The 20,938-nt window shown below is 43.8% G+C and overlaps 1 protein-coding gene across 1 annotated transcript in view; it reads left to right on the top strand.

Moving 5' to 3' along the window:
* Positions 1-19,272, top strand: part of LOC117805424 (SLIT-ROBO Rho GTPase-activating protein 1-like) — a 21,347-nt gene extending 2,075 nt beyond the window's left edge. The window contains exons 2-14 of the mRNA XM_034674153.1: positions 812-896; positions 988-1,015; positions 1,128-1,161; positions 1,816-1,876; positions 3,681-3,758; positions 3,836-3,970; positions 4,503-4,608; positions 6,875-7,099; positions 9,680-9,759; positions 10,098-10,278; positions 12,282-12,413; positions 14,592-14,934; positions 16,924-19,272. Coding sequence (XP_034530044.1) covers positions 812-896; positions 988-1,015; positions 1,128-1,161; positions 1,816-1,876; positions 3,681-3,758; positions 3,836-3,970; positions 4,503-4,608; positions 6,875-7,099; positions 9,680-9,759; positions 10,098-10,278; positions 12,282-12,413; positions 14,592-14,934; positions 16,924-17,385 — 1,950 coding nt within the window. The 3' untranslated portion in view covers positions 17,386-19,272. The remainder of the gene's footprint in view (positions 1-811; positions 897-987; positions 1,016-1,127; positions 1,162-1,815; positions 1,877-3,680; positions 3,759-3,835; positions 3,971-4,502; positions 4,609-6,874; positions 7,100-9,679; positions 9,760-10,097; positions 10,279-12,281; positions 12,414-14,591; positions 14,935-16,923) is intronic.
* The last annotated feature ends 1,666 nt before the right edge of the window (positions 19,273-20,938 follow it).

Here is a 20,938-nt window from a genome sequence, read left to right on the forward strand (position 1 = left end):
GGTGTATTATCCCTGCTGAGAGTGTTTTTATTCTACTTTGTAGTCCAGCTATTAAAGTTAAAAGTGGAAAACTGCACATGTCGTGTATGAAACTGACGGTTCCTGGTAGCTGATTGTGTTTTGAGCGTCATGAAAAATAATAAATGTAATTATAAAGCACTGAATGGTTTAGGCTGATCTGCTACTACTTTATGAACCACCTCGACCTCTGAGGTCATCAGGTACTGGTCTGCTTTCAGTTCCTAGAGTCAGAAGGAAACATGGTGAAGCAGCGTTTAGTCATTATGCACCACATATCTGGAACACACTCCCTGAAAGCTGCAGGTCTGCTCCAACTCTCACCTCTTTTAAATCAAAGACTAAGACTTTTTTATTTACCTCTGCCTTCATATCTTAGATTATTTTAACTCACTTTAAATTAAAATTTTAATGTAATTTTTAATATATTTCTAATTTTCCTTTTCTTTTCTGTTTTATGTGTTATCTTATGCCTGTCTGAATGTCTCCAATGCTTTTAATGTTTTAATGTAAAGCACATTGAGTTGCCCTCGTGTATGAAATGCTCTATACAAATAAAGCTGCCTTGCCAAGCTGCCTAATTGATGAAAATGAGGAAGATGTTAGGAGGCAGTGAGGATTTCTACCCTTAGTGACGTTGATGCAGAAAAGTGATGAACTTATGAACAAAACCGACGTCCATCAGAGTTCCACGTGATCACTGATGTCTTATTTCCTTGTCTTTGTCCTGGAGGGATGAACACATGATGTTATAGTTTTTGTTAATCTTCTATGTTCCTGTTTCTGTCCTCAGAAATTCCGCGAGTATCTGGAGGGGAGTAATCTGATCTCCAAACTGCAGGCCAAACACGACATCCTGAAGAAAGCCTTAGCCGAGGGTGAGACCTTCAGAAACCTCGTCTTTTATCTTAAACTTTAAATATCAGACATCATCTCTAACCTTTAACTCTTCTTTGTGTTGTCCTCCAGGATATAAAGCTGACCTCCTGACCACCAGGTATTATTACCACGTTATCAAAGTGCAGATTTTAAACGTGATGATAACCAACACTGAACTTCTCTTTGAGCTGAAGCTGAAACTCTCCTCTCTGTGTTTCTGCTCGTTACAGTCGTGGGCGGAAGAACTCCCACAGCAAGCACCAGGTAGAGTTTCAGCGTCAGGCTGCAGGTCGTTTCTCCGGGAGAGGAGAAGGATCCAATATCCACTTTTCACAATCCTGATTTTAGAGTGCAGTCATTTAAATCTCTGTTAGAGTATCATGTCACTTAATAACTGCTGGAATTCAGACGAGCAGATGATAGTCTATAAAACTAAATCTGAATAACTGATAATTATCAGACCAGAGAGACGGACTTACAAAGAAACAGTCAGTGTCATTTAAAGTTATACCTTTTTATTTGGCCTTTTTGCCTTTATTGTATAGGACAGCTGAAGAGAGACAGGAAGTGTGGGGAGTAGAGAGAGGGGGAAGACATGCAGGAAATGGTCAACCAGCCGGGAATCGAACCAGCAACCCCTGCGACGAGGACTGTAGCCTCTGTATGTGGGGCGCTTAGACCGCTAGGCCACTACCGCCCCCAATCAGTGTCATTTAAGGGTTTAATGTGCCCTGAGTCTTACCTGTCAGGCTACTTATATCGACCCTGCATGATACTCTGAAAGGTTGAAGATGCACTCTCCAGTCTGAAGCAAGTTTTTTAAGCAAAGATAATCCAAGTAGTGTAAGTCAGTGTGTGAATCCAGAAGGAATGAATAATATCTGACCCTGAATCTAAACTTCATGATTGTGTTCACAGGATTCAACCAAAGCCATACCTTTGCTTGTGGAGAGCTGCATCCGCTACATCAACCTCCACGGTGAGTCTCATCATTATAAAAGTGATGTGACCTGATGTGAGACTTTATTAATGAAACAACACAATATGTGTGATATAATATAATACTATACTACAGAAGGGGATGGGAAACTCTATGATACAATAAGATATGATATAACTGGATATAATGGATAGGATTTTATAACAACATGACATGAGACATCACAGTACCTTAGGATACAGGATGACATGAGATGACACAACATGATACAATACAACAGGCTTCATTACAATACTATATGTTGCATACGTTACCACTCAATTGGATATAATACAACACAACACAAACAATACAACAGTATACGTTACCATACTGCACCACATGATACATTATGATATGGTACAACACAAGATGACATGATACAATACAGGGTTTGATATGACACTTTGACACGAAACAATACAAGAAGATACGACCCACACGACAAGAAACAATACCACATGAAAGATACCACATGACACAAAAAGAAACCACACGAAATGAAACCACCAGATACAACCATAGACTGTAAATGAAAATGGACAGCGTTGCTCCGCCTCTTCCTGTTGTACGGTTCTGAAGCCAAAAAATCCCTCTCCTGGGCGCCGCCATTGTGCAGCCAGAGCCTGTGAAGCCACGGTAACAAGCTCCGCCCTACAGCGTGACGTCACAAGCAAGCGGCAACCTCCGGTCTAAAAATATGAGTCAATGCTGAAGTGTTAAAAGCTGCAGTTCATCGAGGATCCACTAGAGGCTGGCTCCGGAAGTACCGGAAGTCACATACACATGAATGGGGAAAAGACGATCTTTGCATCATTAATAAACATGTTTACAGCCTGGTACAAAAGATGAGTGGAGTCTGAATAGCTCATTTCTTGATGTCCTCTCACTGTGAGGGGGGGGAATTTTTTTCTAATTCTGTAATTTATAAGATATTGAGATTACCAGTCTTCCAATGAGAGGCACAGCTGCCTGTGGGAACACTGCAGCTGTTGGCTAGGAGGCTCAAAGCCCGCCTCTTTACGTCACACTGGCTCGACAGAAGCAATATGGCTGCCGCAGCCGATTGGTCTCAAAACAGCTCTTCAGAAACAGATGGGTGACGTCACGGATACTACGTCCATATTTTATACAGTCTATGGTCACAAGACGCTGTGTGTGCTTTGAAGTTTCCCTCTATGGCGGCTGTGAATCAAACAGGAAGTAAAACCCCCGTTTTTTAACCTCTAATAACCAACGAAGAAGAAACTGTTCAGGAAAAAGAGGCCTTGAACACAAAACAGTCAAATACTAACTACATGTCACCACAGCATACAGAGGAGAGAAACATTCACACCACGTGGATTTATGTTTTAAAGTTTGACTGCTCCTCCATTCAAATGAATGGGGGAGACAGAGGTTTTGACCTATACTGCAGCCAGCCACCAGGGGGCAGACGACTTGGTGGAAGCTTCACTTCCAGCCGAGCGAGATGCACCCCTGGATACGACCCACACGACAGGAAACAATACCACATAAAACAACAAGATACAACATGTGAAGACAGGAAATGGTCCAACACATTATGATATGTGATGACACAAGATGTCATGACAAGATACAGCAAGACAGACAAACGATAGGTGACGATACAAACTGATACAAGGAGATAAGTTATAACACAACATGATATAACACAATATGATGAGGAACGATACAATATGAAGGTATAATATCTGATATGATGAAATAAAATGTGTCATCTTTGAATTTATTCAGAAGAGGTAAACTATGACTAAAACACATCCTGTCTCTGCTCCTTCAGGGCTTCAGCATCAAGGGATCTTTCGTGTGTCGGGTTCTCAGGTCGAGGTCAACGACATCAAGAACTCCTTTGAGAGAGGTAGACCTGTCACCTGAAGGTCACATGACCCACAGACCGGTTAGTGCGTGGTTAACCCTGTCCCGTCTGTCACCCAGGTAACGACCCGCTGATCGACGAGGAGAGCAACCACGACATCAACTCTGTGGCCGGAGTGTTGAAGCTTTACTTCAGGGGTTTGGAAAACCCGCTGTTCCCCAAGGACCGCTTCAATGACCTCATCTCCTGCGTCCGTGAGTAACCCTTCACGTTTGATCGATCTTTAAATCAGACGCTTCAGAGCTTCAGAGTCAGGATGTTTCTGTTAGTGTAGAAGAAGTATCCCGTCATGTTTGTACATCTTTTCAAACTGTGACAGATAATTCAACACACTTCTGATGGTGTCTGAAATCACTTTCTGAGAGTCAGTAGTACTCACTGCTGTCAGAAACACAGACATGTCACTAAATCTGATCCCATCCCTTTAAGAAACACTTGACACTTGAACATTTGTGCCGCTTCCATCTGCTCGCTCACTGCTGCCAAGAAGCTCATGAAAGAAGTTGAAGTAGTGCAGACTTAATCCTGTCTGTCTCCAGCCCACACACTTGATTCTCTTCTCCATTTCTTGCTCTTTGTTTCCTGGAAGTGTCTCTTTGTCTTCCTGAAAGTCATCCCTTCCACAGCAGAGTTAAAGCGCCGTTGTTGCTGCTTCTCTTCTGGGCGTCCGTACGACACCTCGCAGCGTTTCAGTGACGGTGTGTGTTTCTGTATTTGTGTCTGCAGGTATTGAGAACATGTACGAGAGGGCGCAGTGCATCAGGAAGATCCTGCTGGGAGTCCCGAGGGCGACGCTGGTGGTGATGCGTTACCTGTTCGCCTTCCTCAACCAGTGAGTGTGTCCTCCAGTGAAACCCGGCCCTCTCTGTTAATGATAATCACCCTTTTCTTTCCCGCTCCTCTGAATCGTTCCCCATTATCCCACACGCTTTCCAAAGCGGAGGATAAACCTCTCTTTCAGTGGAGTGTGCACTTACAGCATGTCGAGATAAAACAGATCTCATTTTGACTCTGCAGCCTCTCAAATAAATATAGCATGAGGCAGAGCGGCGAGGGATGAAGAGGAGGGGAGTGTGATGTGCAGGTGTGATGTGCCCGCTGAATCTCTGCCTTTATTAGCTTCACATGGAGAGCATTCAGCCTCAGTGTTATTAAAACATGATCCTCTCTGTCAAGGAGAGTAAAATCATTTCTATTTTCATCTCTCTGTAACCTCCAGATCCTGTGAAAGCCGGTGGCACCGTCCCAAGAAGTGTTTTAATACCAGTGATTTATTCAGACACACATTTATGAGCAATAATCCGGCTGCCAAACGCACATTAGAGCATTACGTAATGAGCTATGAGGTTGTAATTGGCAGGAAATCAGCCGAATTGTTTTCAGCAGAGAAGAGAAGGAGGATTAACGGTGTACATGTCTCATATGAAGCTTTCTGTCTCTGCAGTCGACCGTCAATATTTAGAGTCAGAACAAGAACAACAAGGAATCTGTTCATGCATTCACTCAGGGAGGAGGGTTAACAGCAGACACATGGATTTTGACTGTTACCTGGAATAAGTGGACCTTTAAATTCAGGACAAATGTAATTATAATAATAGTGATAATTATTATTATCATCATTAAGTTTGTTTGATTGTTTTTTTATTTTATATATTTTTTAATTGTCTTATTTTTACTCTTATATGACATGATCAATTACAAGCTAGACAACTCTATATCTCTTTTAAGCCTGGTCCACTTAGCTCAGCTGTCTGTCTGCCATACAGGCAGTGGTGGTTCTGGGGAGGGGCAAACAGGGGCCAGTGCCCCTGTAAGACTGAACCTGGACCCCCCTGTGGCCCCCCCTCCACACCAAAATAATATTATACAATAAAAAAAGCTGTTACAGGCAGATCACATGAATGTGGCACTTGGTTCCAGTCCCTTAGAGCACTAAGGGACTCATGTTGAGTGTAAACATCCAATCAGCTGCTGTCAGTCTGCATGTTGATCTAGCACACAGTATATATATATGTCTAGTATAAAGGGATGCACTGATGTTTTGTTCTCAGCCGGTCCTCGCCCTTCTCAGTCTCTTATGTCAGGGTTGAATGTGTCCCTCTGACAACACCCTTGGCCCCAGCCTGGCCCCCCCAGTAAAATTGGTCTAGAACCTCCCCTGCATACAGGACTGGATGAGTGATAACTTCCTGCAGTTAAACACTAAAGGTCCTCATTATCACCTCGGACAGCAATGCAGCTAAGAACACCAGCTACTAATGCTCTCTCTCCACCACTGTAAAAAAGTCTTTTAGAAATCTCTGTGTTACTTCTGATCATCAACCAACACATTAAACCAATAACCCGGTCATGCTTCTTCCACCTTAGAAACTTAGCTAGAAATTAAATCCATGGTCTCACACACAGAGTTAGAAATGCTTGTTCATGCATTTATTTCCTCACGGCTTGACTACTGCAATCTTCTCTTCATCAACTACAATGAATTCAAAACGCTGCAGCAAGACTGTTAACCAGGTCCAGTAAAGCATCCCACATCACTCCCATCCTATTCTCCTTACACTGGCTGCCAATCAAATCCAGAGTACAGTTTAATATCCTCATATTAACATACAAAGCAATCCATCATCAAGTACCCTCTTATATGTCCGACCTGCTCCTCCCTTACATCCCCAGTAGACCCCTCAGATCCTCAGATCCTCAGATCCTCAGATCCTCAGACCAGGGTCTGCTTGCTGTGCCTCGTGTCAGGTTTAAAACTAAGGGTGACCGTGTCTTTAAGCATGTGGCTCCATCTCTCTGGAACAGGGTGCTATATTAAATAAAGTTATAAAGTTTACAAGTGTTCATCAAAGAAAAAGAATACATGACAAATAAGCTTAAAGAAGGTGAAGACAAATTATGGGATGTTTAGACTCAATGAAGAGAAAATTCAGAAGACAATAAATTGAATATTCTGAGATTATTTTGTCATACATTTGAGAGTTAGAAAGACAGAGATCATTTTAGAATAAAGGTCGCAATTCACTACAAAAAAATATATATATATTGCATTTCTTTGTCAGGTAACCATGTGTTAATTGTATTCTCCCTCTCCTCAGTCTCTCTCAGTACAGCGATGAAAACATGATGGATGCTGGGAACCTGGCCATCGTGTACGGCCCCACCCTCCTGCCCACGCCCGAGACCCTGGACCAGGTGGCGTGTCAGGCGCACGTGAACGAGGTCATCAAAACGGTCATCCTGAACCACGACAACATCTTCCCCGACACCAAGGAGCTGCCGGGACCGGTCTACGAGAAGTGCATGACTGGAGACCAGTACTGGTGAGAGCTCGTGTTTTTATACTCCTGGTCTGTGTCGCCGCTCGCTCAGATTAACCTCAGAGAGAGTTTCAGAGAGTTCAGAGCTGAAACTAAAGCAGAGAGGTTAGGAATGAAATATTCTCCAGGCTCCTCTTTTCATTCCGGCTGACATTTAATCTGTCAGGAAATTACAAGATATGATCTGTAATAGACACGCACATTAAGAAGGACAAAGACAGAGAGAGAGACGGATCCTCACTGGAGAGAAGAGAGGGAGGAGGAGACTCTACGTGAGGAGAATCCATTAAAACAAGGAACCTTAACTCAGAGAAATCATCCAGTCTGACTTAAACTCAGAGACCATATCAGGATCTCTGATCGTCATTTACAAACATGAAGAACTGAAACTCTTATCAGTTCTTATTTCTGCTGTAAAGATCGTCTCTTTGAATGGGTGTGTATGTGGTTTCTGGTGTTTCTGCAGACAGCCTCTAGTGGACGCTCCAGGAACTGCAGTTCGTCGCTTTGTTGCAATTTGCGCCGAAATCTGCGCCTTTCTTTGGAGTCATAACTCCATCAAATTTTACCACACAGACATGAGAGACATATCTTCAGGAGGATTTGCAATTTCAGGGGAACCATGCCTCAGTTATCAACATATATTATAATAATAATACCTTTATTTATAAAGCACCTTTAAAAACATGTTTACAAAGTGCTTTGACAAACAGAGCATGGTTCAAATTACAAAGTAAACCTTTAACAGACAGGGAGGAGGAATTTAAACAAAACAGAACACAACGTACTTTAAACAGAAAGAAGTGGTGTGACAATAGACCAATAAATCATTGTTTAAGAGGTTTCTCAAGGGTAAATAAAATAAATAAGTAAATAAATAGAAGTGAAATAAATAAATAAAAATGGATAAGTAAATAAAAGCAGTTAAAGGTCATTAAAGAGTTTTTTTAAGGATTACAGGACGACATCACATCGGGAAAATTAAAAAAAGTGGAAAAGGATAAATTATGAACATTTAAATAATAAATGAAAAAATGAAGATATATTAAAACAATAAATAATCAAATAAAATGTAAAACAATGAATTGAAGTCTGGGGCCGTGGCTCTCTGCCTGAAAACAGTGGATTGTTCTCTCTCAGTGGGGAGCGAGTCTTTGCCCCAAGTGGGGGAGTTTAAGTATCACAGGGTCTTAGAGCGTGAGGTCCACAGGCGGTTTGGTGCAGCGTCTGCAGTTTTTGTGGGTGTTGCATCGGACCGTCATGGTGAAGAGGGAGCTGAGCCGGAAGGCAAAGCTTTCAATTTACCAGTCGGTCTACGTTCCAACCCTCACCTGTGATCATGAGCTGTGGGTCTGAGCTGTGGGTCATGACCGAAAGGATAAGATCTCAGATACAAGCAGCTGAGATGAGCTTCCTCTGAAGGGTGTCTGGGCTCAGCCTTAGAGGTGGTTCGGGGATCTGATAAGGATGCCTCCCAGACTCCTCCCTTTAGAGGTGTTCCGGGCACGTCCAACTGGGAGAAGCCCCCGGGGGTAGACCCAGATCTCGGCGGAGGGATTATATCTCCCGCCTGGTCTGGGATCGCCTCAGGGTTCCCCAGGAGGAGCTGGAAAATGTTGCTGGGGAGAGGGATGTCTGGGTCAGTTTGCTTGGACTGCTACCCCTGTGACCAGACCCCGGATAAGAGGAAGAAAATGGAAGGATGGATGGATGGATGGATGGATGGATGGATGGATGGATGGATGGATGGATGGATGGATGGATGGATGGATGGATGGATGGATGGAGGGATGGATGGAGGGAGAATGAATGAGTTGGATAAAACTAAAAATAATAATAAAATAAAAAGCAGTTTGAAGGATGAAGTCACATAAAAGCAAGTCTGTAAAACTGGGTTTTAAGAAGAGGTTTAAAAGATGTCACCGACTCTGCATGATTTATCTATTATTTATATTTTTGCAGAGAAGACTTGGGAGAGAAAAACGCTCCAGAACCTGCAAGAAAATAATCCAAGTTTTTATGCTTTCCTCCAAAACAGTCGGTCTTAAACCCAGGGGAGAACTTCTAACTGGAACAGCTGTTACCTGATCTGGTTTATTTTAAAAGGCAGCAATTAACCAAACATTTAGAAATGTAGGTTTATAAACTGAGGCTGAAGTTGGTGCAGCTCTGCTCCTCCTTTATAAACTCAAACTGTCAGGAGGAGGGAAGTGAGGCCGAGAGATTCAGAATCTGAGGAGGTTTGGGTCACCAGAGTTTGTCCTGTAGTTGTTGTGCTGGTCGTCCTGCACACAGCGCCCATCCCCTTCTCTCCCCCTGGATTCCTCCTCCTCCTCCTCCTCCTCTTCCTCTTCTATCACAAACTCTGTGACATCCTGCTGAAGCTGCATTGTTGCATAAACCTCCTCAGACTCTGAATAGCAGCCTCGTCTCCATCTGTGCGTTCTCCTCCCTTTGTTCCATGTTGAATGGACAGAGTGTGTGTACAAGTTTCAGCTCCTCTCTCTCTCTCTCTCTCTCTCTCTCTCTCTCTCTCTCTCTCTCTCTCTATCTCTCTCTCTCTCTCTCTCCCCCCCCCTGCAGCGAGAGTCCGTTCAGCGAGCCGGGGGCGCTGGAGGAGGCCGAGCCCGACGGCGGCACCGAGACCCAGACCAGCGACGAGGGTACGCGTGACCCCTGACCTTCACACAATCGCCCCCACAATCCCATCCTTCCATCTCCTGGTGGAGAAGGGTTGCTACGGCAACAGCAGCCATGGAGACATCTCACATTCCCTCCCTTCCCTCACTCCCTCCCTCCCTCGCTCCCTCGCTCCACACCCTTCCTCTTTGCTTCTCTTCATATTGGAATTAATAGAAAGGCGTTTTTCTGATGCTCGTCTCTGATTGGCTGGAGCAGAACTCCACAGAGACGTTTGATTGACAGGTTCATGTCTGGCTCTTATCTCCGTCTCCTCTCCTCCCCCTCTCTCTCTCTCTTATCGTTCTCTCTCTCCCGACAGAGGGTGAGGCTGTGGAGGCGGTGGCGAGGTTCGACTACGTGGGCCGGTCGGGTCGCGAGCTCTCCTTCAAGAAGGGAGCGTCCCTGCAGCTCTACCAGCGCGCGTCACATGACTGGTGGGAGGGGCGGCTCAACGGAAACCACGGCCTGGTGCCTCACCAGTACATCGTGGTGAAGGACAGGCGAGTGATTCTCTCTCTCTCAGAGCGCCTCAAAGAAGATGTGTTAGCTCTGTGACATTTCCTCCTTGAATTCAAACGCCATGAAGAACAGCTGACGGACGCCGACAGCTGATTAATTAAAGCCGCAGTAGGGAGCTTCAGCTGGTTATGAAACAGGCTGACATTCAGACTGCAGCCTCTTCATGTCTTATAATATCAACACTGATCATGTCCATGTAGTTATTTTAATGCTGCAGAACAACAAATGAGACGTATCACTTTGTCCACAGGGGGCGCCAAAATCAACACACACTGAAAACTTCCCTCAGGTGCTTTCTCCTTACCAACACGACTCACACATAAAGCATGCAGCTCAGAGGGCTTCAGACAGACAACAACAAGAATGATGAAATACATAATGATAGAGAAATACTTCAAAATCAAAAAAAATCAAAACGGTAAAATTAAGAAAATGAGTAAAAAAATAAATATCAGTTAAAGTAAAAAAAAAGTAGGATCACTGTGGTGATGTCTTAACTTTAATTTATTATATGAGCTTGTGTTCAGAATGATATGCGTAGTCTAAGTTAGTTATTTTAAGGTTCACTCCAACGTCTCAGATCCACTCCTCTTCATGCAAACTCTCACTGCACATCATATCCACACCCTAACAGACTAAAGAAGAGAGGAAACAGAGAGAGGAGAGATGTTTGAAAGAGGACACGAGTGAGGCTGCACGCTCTGCCTCCCCCTGCTCACAGGATGGTGTGGAAGGCATGGGGAAGAAGAGGAGAGGCAGAGCTAAGACAAGAAGCCTGTTTGAGCTGAACACTCTACCTCCCGTCTGTATAAAGAAAAAGAAGAGACTGTAGAGAGAGAGAGATCAGAAAGAGGACAGGGGAGGGAGAACCAAGTCAGGAAGCTTGCTTGGACTAGAGCTCACCTTTACATGGTCAGGCTGTACGCTCGACCTGCACCGTGTAAAACTTTCCTCTGAAAATATACATGTTATAAAAGTTTGTGCATGCTCAGCTCAGCTCAACTTTATTTATATATCACTTTTCATACATAAAAACCTGCAGCCCAAAGTGCTTCACAGAATAACAGAGACAGTCAGAAAACAACAGCAATGGTAAAATGATAAAAGGTATGATTAAAAATAAAATACTTAAGAATGAAATAAAATCAACACAGTAAAAATAATAAAATGAGTAGTAGTTAAAATAAGGTAGCACTAATAAGATCAGATGAATAAAATAAATAAACAGATAAATAAATAATTAAATTAGATAAATAAATGTTAAATCAATGATTAAAATATTAATGCAGTCCATGGCTAAAAATAAACTACTCCAAATTAAAAGCAAGGTTAAAAAGGTAAATCTTAAGTTTACTTTTAAACCCTTGCAGCAGGTTTCATCTCAAGTGTTTTTAATTTTAACTTCAGTTTCTACAATAAGACATAAAAACTAACTTAATGCAGACGACAACAAGTGGTCACATGATGCACAACATTTAACAACAAAGCAAATTGAATTTTTTTGCAGGTGTCTTGTTTGCAATCTTGGAAATATGCAGAGAGTATAATATTTCAGAAACCCCAACTCACATTTGTAATAATTTAATGGATAGTAAAATGTTGAATAAAGTAAAATAGATAGCTTTTATTAATCTTTCATTTTTAAGTCGACATTTAAACAATAAAATCAGCATTATAATTAATATTATTAATAATGAATCATATTTGTTTTAAAGGACTGTCAGCTCAGGATAAAACACAGATGTTGATATATAAAGGAGTAAACTCTTTAAAGTCTTTAAGTTCTCTTCCTGGTCTGAGTCCTGGACTCGCTGCAGTGATGGATGTGAGTGGATCTGTGGCGGACTGATCTGCACACCTTGTTGATTAACGGACTTCATGAGACTCTCACTGACCACATGCTATTGATCCCTTAATTGATGATCTGTGTGTCGTGTTGCTTCAGCTCTCCCTGACACTGAGAGTGTGTGCTGTCTGTCCTCAGGGCCGACGCCATGTCGGACACGCTCAGCACCAAGGCGGACAGCGACGGAGGAAGCAGCAGCACCGACGACAAGCGGTCGAGGAGCGAGCTGAGCTCCCCGACTGACATCAGACCTCCAGAGACCTACAACAGGTCCGTCCTGTAAGACAGCTTCCATTATCACGGGAGGAGGGAGGGAAATATATGAAACACATTTTACAGCTCGCTCTCTCACCTCTAAAAATACCTCCCACATCATCTGAGTGTCATCGCGCTGCTTCTCATGTGACTCTTCTTCTGCAGGAAACACGTCTAACAAAAGATGTGAGGTGGAGATCCAAGTATAGAGATCTAATCTAAATATGACATGCACGTGTTCGTCTCTGCAGCCTTCCTCTTTCTTTAGTTTGAATCTAAATAATAAATTAAATGTTGGAACTTTTCCAGTAAAATGATTCTACTTGCAGCTTTGAAACAGGCTGTAATGACTTCAACAGAACTATTTCCCACTGTGTAATTATATTACACCTTTTTATTTTGCCTTTATTGTATAGGACAGCTTAAGAGAGACAGGAAGTGTGGGGAGTAGAGAGCGGGGGAAGACATGCAGGAAATGGTCTACCGGCCAGGAATCGAACCGGCGACCTCTGCGACGAGGGCTGTAGCCTCTGTATGTGGGGCGCTTAGACCACTAGGCCACCAGCGCCCCTTAAAACGACTATTTTAACCTCTTTTCTTTCTTTTATTTGAGATGGAATGACTAACACAAACTGCTCCTGCAGATTGTCTGAGCCTGCAGCAGTGAAGAGGCTGTAATGGCTGCAACCAATCCTCAAAATACTGCAACAGAACGTCCATCTAAAGTAACTTTAGAAATAACTTAGATGTGTGAAGGTAATGTCAGAAAGGATCTCCACAAAGATAGACCTTTCTTCTTTCTTTCTTTAACCAGGTAACAGACTCATTGAGATTTAAAACCTCTTTTCAAAGGGTGACCTGGCCAAGACGGGATTTAATCTAAAGACTAAGACTAAATCTAAAGTAGCTGCCAAAATGAACACTGCATCTAAAGTAACTTTAGAAATGACTTAGATGTGTGAAGGTAATGTCAGAAAGGATCTCCACAGAGATAGACCTTTCTTCTTTCTTTCTTTAACCAGGTCAGAGACTCAATGAGATTTAAAGAGTGACCTGGCCAATACGGGAGCACAAAATAGGTTACAACACAACAAGCACACAAAACAACACACATAGAATACGGTCACAGCTTCACATGGTTACATGGTTACACAGTGCAATCACAAGATCCAATGGAGCCTGTTTCTCTGTCTTTTATGAGTGACTTGAATTCCCCCAGAGGGTTAGGGTTAGGGGGTTTCTATTTCAACCCCATGAGCAGTAGACAACCTGGGAAGGCGAGATAGAAGCTGTTTGCTATTAAATATATTATTCACAGAGTTTATCCAGCTGCTGCAAAAGTGAAATTTGATCGATGCAGTGGTAGAACAGCAGCTCCTCTTTTAAATGACTGAGTTTGTTGGAGTTTGTTGGATTTAATGACGAATGTAAAGATTTTAAAAAAGCTTTTAACTCCCCAACACAAAGGTACATCTCTCTGAAGGAATATTTGCTTTAATATGTTTGAAATGTAGAATAACAATGAGGCTGTGAGTGATGAAAACAAACCTTTCAGTAGGGGGTTTTTCTGCTGCAGGCTGGAGTCAGTTCAGAACTTTTTGGCCCTATTCATCACAGGCTTAAAACCCCTGAATACTCCTTTAACTAGCACACAGTGAGTAGCTCACTGAACCTTCCTCTCTGCTTTGGTTGCGTGCTGCAGCCTCTCTCTGCTCCCACAGACCTCCCCAGCTGACTGCAGCTTCTTCTTTTGCATCAGTACACTGCAGCGAGCTGACATGCCATCATGTGTGTGGAGCTCGGCTGCATATTTAAGAAGCTCTGAAAGTTTCTGAATTTGATTTGAGTCGACTGGAGACGTGTAGAAGTGGAGAGAGGGATAAAAATAACCCTCCATTGTTTCAGAGCTCTTTCAGCCGGCTGACGGAGACCTTTGTTTTAATGTCTGCAGAGCGCTGTGTGCTCGCTCTTTACACGCCGTGAACATACAGAGTGAATCACTGTGTGTGACTGCAGAGCGTGCAAACATGTTCAAATATTAAAGAGATTAAGAAGTTAAGATAAACGTACATGCTTGTTTCTGATCTGCATGAAGTCTGACAGATGTGTGGCCCATATTTTAAAAACACACTATGCAACTTTCTCAAACAAGTAAAGGATCCATCTTAACGTGTTTCCACTTCCTGTCGTCAGCCACAGGAGGAAGAGGACCGACGGTTTGTTCCGCCGCCCCCTCGGCCGCTCCAACGACAGCCACTGCCACGGTAACGGGGGGATGATGGAGCGGAGTTCCCCGCCGGTGACGGGTCACTTCAGTCCCAGGGAGCTGCTGCTGGGACGAGGGCAGGGCATGACTCCGCCCCTCGACAGCCCGGAGCGCCGCCGCCGCTCTGCCGCCGCCGTGACCATGACGGTGAGCCGACATGATTCGCTGAGGAGGCCGGAGGACACGCCCATTCGGCGCTCGTGCAGCGGGCAGCACGGCTTCGGAGACTCTCACCGGTCCAGAGGGATGGATCCTGATACACTGGCGCAGGTACACACACACACACACACACACACACATGATGTTACTACATTATAAAAACATTAATACTTAGACAGATGAACGACTTAAACCTTCTTTTTTCTTCATATTTTGGAGCTTTAATGACTAAAAGGTACACAAAGTTCACCCTGCAGCACAGATCAGGCTGTAATGGCTGCAACATAATCTGAAGAAAATACACCCGACAAAAAACCTTCATTAAAAAGTTCCTTTATGTTTAATAACAGCCTCAGAGTGTTACTGTAACCATCTGACAGCATTACAGATCATATTCCTCCATTTAAAGACCTTATTGTTAAGACTAAGATGTTTATTTTCAGCTTCAAACAGACGTTATATCTCTCTCTTCAAAGCCACCAGACTCCATTCACAAAGACATGAATTTAAGATGCAGGATGTAGAACAGAGACGGTGTATCTCTGCCCTGATTGGTCCGTTTGTTTGTGACTTTAACTGTCAGTTCAGATCAGATGAAATGTTTATTAAAGATGTAAAAACATAGAATAACAAACTAATCCAGGCAGCGGTAGACAAACATCTCATGAGGTCTGCAGGTAGAGTTACTGTTTTTATAAAAGGAGTCCGGTCGATGGAACAAGAGTTTGTTGTCTCTTTAAATCTCTTTATTCTTCAAATCTGCAGCTCAGAAATGTACAAGAATAAAGAATCCATGTTGATGTCTTGGTGTAAAAACAAAGAACACAGGAGTAGAATAAGAGGGAGAAAGATTCTTTGGGCTTAGCGGTTAATTCCCAGTCAGAGTCCTTGAAGAAAGCTTTGCTTGTTTTTAAATCTTCTAAGTAGCATCACAGTGACACTCTGACTTCCTGTTAGAACGTCCCCAACCTTTCCAACTTTTAAATCACGTCTTAGAACATATTTTTATTCCTTCGCTCGTTCTCTGTCTCTGTTTTTATTGAGTTAACTCTTTTTTTTCAGCGTTTTTTTAAGTGTCTTTAAGTATTTTTTTGTCTTATGTTTTATTATTATTTAAATTGTTTTATGTTCTGTGTGTTTTAACTTCTTTAACCTCACTGTGAAGCACTTTGATAAACTTTATAGTTTTTTTTAATGTGTTATTTAAATGGATCTGATTGGAAGCTGGCAGGCTTTGCTTCTGACCCCAGGCTCTCTGCAGAACGTCACTGCCCTTTTCCTACTCCACTTTATGTCTCAACATTTTAAACTAAATGTTTAAAGAGAGACTGGAAGAGAAGTTGATAAACACTGTGTTTGTTGCTGTTGAGTTTGTCCACCAAGCCTGCATCTTCCTCCTCTTCCTCCTCTTCCTCCTCTCCCTCCTCTTCCTCCCCCTCCTCCTCTTCCTCCTCTCCCTCCTCTTCCTCCTCCTCCTCCTCTTCCTCCTCTCCCTCCTCTTCCTCCCCCTCCACCTCTTCCTCCTCTCCCTCCTCTTCCTCCTCTTCCTCTTCCTCCTCTTCCTCCTCTTCCTCCTCTTCCTCCTCTTCCTCCTCTTCCTCCTCTCCCTCCTCTTCCTCCTCTCCCTCATCTTCCTCCTCCTCCTCCTCTTCCTCCTCTCCCTCCTCTTCCTCCTCCTCCTCCTCTTCCTCCTCTCCCTCCTCTTCCTCCCCCTCCACCTCTTCCTCCTCTCCCTCCTCTTCCTCCTCTTCCTCTTCCTCCTCTTCCTCCTCTTCCTCCTCTTCCTCCTCTTCCTCCTCTCCCTCCTCTTCCTCCTCTCCCTCCTCTTCCTCCCCCTCCACCTCTTCCTCCTCCTCCTCCTCCTCCTCCTCCTCGTCCTCCTGTCCTCCTCTCCCTCATCTCCCTCCTCTTCCTCTTCCTCCTCTCCCTCCTCTCCCTCCTCTTCCTCTTCCTCCTCTCCCTCCTCTTCCTCCTCTTCCTCCTCCTCCTCCTCTTCCTCCTCTTCCTCCTCTTCCTCCTCTTCCTCCTCCTCCTCCTCCTCCTCCTCTTCCTCCTCTTCCTCCTCCTCCTCCTCTTCCTCCTCTTCCTCCTCTTCCTCAGGACATCGAGGAGACGGTGACGGTGGCGCTCGGCGAGCTCCGTCAGCTGGAGCGGCAGGGCTGCAGACCGGCTCCCGACGTGGTCCTGGACACCCTGGAGCAGGTGAAGAACGGCCCCATCACCACCTGCTCCTCCGAGTCCCCGTCCCCCCACAGCACCCCCAGCACGCCGGGGACACCCGGAACCCCTGGCACCCCTGGGACTCCCGGCACTCCCGGTACACCTGGCACCCCGAGCCCTCTGAGTCCTCTGAGCCCCCTCAGCCCGCTCCCCGGACCTCCACCTGGACCTCCGAGGCCGTCCAACCCTTCCCCTGACACCCTGGGCTCCTTCAAACCTGTCGCGGCCGCCCGTATCGGCGTCCCCTTGAGGCCTCCTGCTCTGCGCCCCAAACCTGTGGTCCCGCCTAAGAGCAGCACCCCACCTCTTCCCTCGCCGCTGGACAAATCCTGCACCATGTGAGCCAAACCAGGCCGACCGTTAAAGGCCGAATCAGGCCTACCCGGGCCAAAACTGGGCCAGAAGAGGAGATCAGGGTACTGCTTAGTGTTTCTAATCAAAACATATGAGGGTAGAAAAGGTAGGAAGGACGAGAAGGGTTTTAATGTAGTAATAACTCTAATATATGACATGACCTATGATATGATATGCCATGATATTTATGTGTCGTCAGGTTGGTGTGTACTCTCTTGGTGTGTAGGAGTTTACTTTCTCCATGTATCGAAGCATTTATTAAAGGATAGCTAAAAGAAGGGACGATGAAGAGACACGGGAGCCGGCGTGGGCCGAGCTTCCTGACATGTATATGAAGAAAGAAAGAAACGTGGGGAGTGTAGTTCAGCTCCAGTTAAAATGTAGTTCTAAGTGACGTGAATGTTGGCTGTACTGTCATGACGGTAGAAGAAGAAGAAGAAGAAGAAGAAGAAGAAGAAGAAGAAGAAGAAGAAGAAGAGTCTGTGGAGGGGTTTTTAGAGACTATCACGATCGGCTGCTGTATCTGTGACGAGAGACTCCATGAGGAAGGAAGAGAGGACACAAAAAACAACGTCTCAATGATATCTGTGTGACTGATTCTGATTTATTTTTCTATTCTGTTTCAGCTGCTAAGCTCACTTGTACACCTCAAACCACGAAACGCCTCCTGAGGTCGTCAGTGACACCAAACTCACATTATTTAAACCTTGAATGTTTCCAGTATTTAAACGACTGTTCAGCCATCTTATTGAATGTTCAGCGGGTCGCTCGTTCGGCGGCTCGCTCGACTTTTTTAACAGCCTTTCTTGTGTTTTATCTGAGAAAAAACCTGCGCCCCCAGATGGAGCTTCAAACAGGGTGAGTTAGGAGGTGGAGAGAGGGCTTGGACAGAACTTTTCTGGGATGGTAGGTGTATGATTTTGTTCCTGTGTGTGTGTGTGTGTGTGTGAGAGGAGTGTGTGTGTCCTGCTTGCCTGCCCTTGTTCTGCTCTCTTGTAAGTGCAGAAGTACTAGAATAGTGATAGATGATAGATTATTCATGCCTGCCTTGAGTGCCAGAACACGCAAGTGCAAGTTTGGAGGGGACAAACGAGTGCAAAAAGCATGCCACTTTCTATGTGTGTGTGTGTGTGTGTGTGTGTTGGGATAATAGTTTACCTGCTTGTGAAGTCACTGAAGTCACTACTTAACCTTAAATTCACAATAAGCTAACAGGGTGGGGCTTTGTGTGTAAACGCCCAAAAAAAGAGTCAAACACTTGAACAGCACACTGAATGTGGCCTCCGCCGGGCTGGTAACTGACGTGAGTGTGATCCAAATGAGACACGACGTGCAGAGACGGGTGCACATCTGTGTGTGTGTGTGTGCGTGTGTGTGTATGTGAAAGTGCCTTTTTTTTAATCCTTGTCTTTTTTGGGGGAAGTTGTGAATCCACTCACGCATGTCCTGAAACGAAGAGCAGCAGCACTCTGAATGAAATAATCATAAAGTGTTTAGTAGATTAACTGAATTATGAATTCTAGCATTAACCCATTGTGACATTGCACTTTGATGTATAGGATCGTGTACTTGGCATGTAGCATCATAACATGTTGGTGCATTTTAACTCAACAAGGGAGGTTTCTTTGAATGTGTTTCATAATAAAGGAAATGGTTTTTTGTCCGTTAGTGTTGCCGTATTTGAAAAACTGAGCGTCCTGAAGACGAGCTCCTCGTATAGCCAAATGGATTGTATCAATGTGTTGTATTTATATTATAAATAAATCGGATTAAATTAGAAACAAAGTCATTAACTGATGGAACCTTTCTCTAAATGAAATGTCGCTAAATGTTTGATTTGAACACTCAATAAACCTCCAGGTGTGTTCTGTGAAACGCTGGCTTTTCTACGTCTTTTAAAAACCTGTGAACACCTTGAACGCATCACCATTCAAACACACTGCAGAAGTTATTGTGTCAAGCAAGTGAACGCACCACTTTCAAGAAAGCACTGGGTGTCAGTAAGTGAACGCATCGCTGTCAAAATGCACGGCAGTAGGACTTCATGACAGTCATTAAATGCACCATAGTAAACTACGCTGCTTATGTCAGCAAGTGAATGCATCTCCATTCAGATAGTCTCAAGTGCATACTGGGTCAGAGTCAGTAAATGCATCATCTGTTGAATGCACAGCAGCTGTTTTTTTTTAGTCAGTGAATGCATCATCTGTTGAATGCACAGCAGCGGTCAGTGAATGCATCACTGGAATACTGTTTCTTAGTATATACTTAAGTCAGTGAATGCATCTTCATTTAGATAGTCTCAAATGCATACTGGGTCAGAGTCAGTGAATGCATCACTGGAATACTGTTCATTATTATATACTTGAGTCAGTGAATGCATCATCTGTTGAATGCACAGCAGCGGTCAGTGAATGCATCACTGGAATACTGTTTCTTAGTATATACTTAAGTCAGTGAGTGCATCTTCATTTAGATAGTCTCAAGTGTATACTGGCTCAGAGTCAGTGAATGCATCATCTGTTGAATGCACAGCAGCGGTCAGTGAATGCATCACTGGAATACTGTGCCTTAGTATATACTTAAGTCAGTGAATGCATCTCCATTTAGATAGTCTCAAGTGCAAACTGGGTCAGAGTAAGTGAATGCATCATCCGTTGAATGGACAGCAGCTGATTTTTTTCAGTCAGTGAATGCATCACTCGTTGAATGGAGTGGCTGATTTTTTTCAGGCAGTGAACGCATCACTGGAATACCGTTCCTTAGTATATACCTGAGTCAGTGAATGCATCACCTGTTGAATGCACAGCTGCTGCTGATTTTTTTTCAGTCAGTGAACGCATCGTTTTTTTGGCTCCCTTGTATATACCCGAGTAAGTGAACACACCACTGTGATATTGCTTCCTATTTTATACTTAAGTCAGTGAATGCATCACTGGAATAATGTTCCTTAGTAAATACTTGAGTCAGTAAATGCATCTCCATTTAGATAGTCGGAAGTGCATACTGGGTCAGAGTCAGTGAATGCATCATACGTTGAATGCACAGCAGCGGATTTTTTTTCAGTCAGTGAATGCATCTTTTTTTGGCTCCCTTGTATATACCTTAGTAAATGAACACGAAATTTCTCCCTATTATATTCTTAGGTCAGTGAATGCCTCACCATTTAAATGCTTCCTGTTGTGTATCTAAGTAACTGAACGCATCATGGTTCAAATGCATGAAAGTGTGTTGTGAATGCGTCTCCATTCATACAGTCTCAAGTTCATGCTGGGTCAGAGTCAGTGAATGCATCACTTTTAAAAGAGGTCACTCTGTGTAAAGTACATTTTATAGTCCAGTATTTGAATGACTCAAATGACTCCATTATATCCTGAGTGTGTTATTATATGCACGGCAATAAACGCTTTATATCAGTCAGTGAAGGCACCACTGTCCAAGTGGAGTCTAGTTTCTTTGTCAGTAAGTGAACGCATCACCGTTAAAGTAATCTGCACTGTGCAGGATGTCAGTGAACGCAACTCAGTTCAAATGCACAACA

This window comes from Notolabrus celidotus, chromosome 21 (assembly GCF_009762535.1).
Source record: "Notolabrus celidotus isolate fNotCel1 chromosome 21, fNotCel1.pri, whole genome shotgun sequence".
NCBI classification, from domain to species: Eukaryota; Metazoa; Chordata; class Actinopteri; order Labriformes; family Labridae; genus Notolabrus; species Notolabrus celidotus.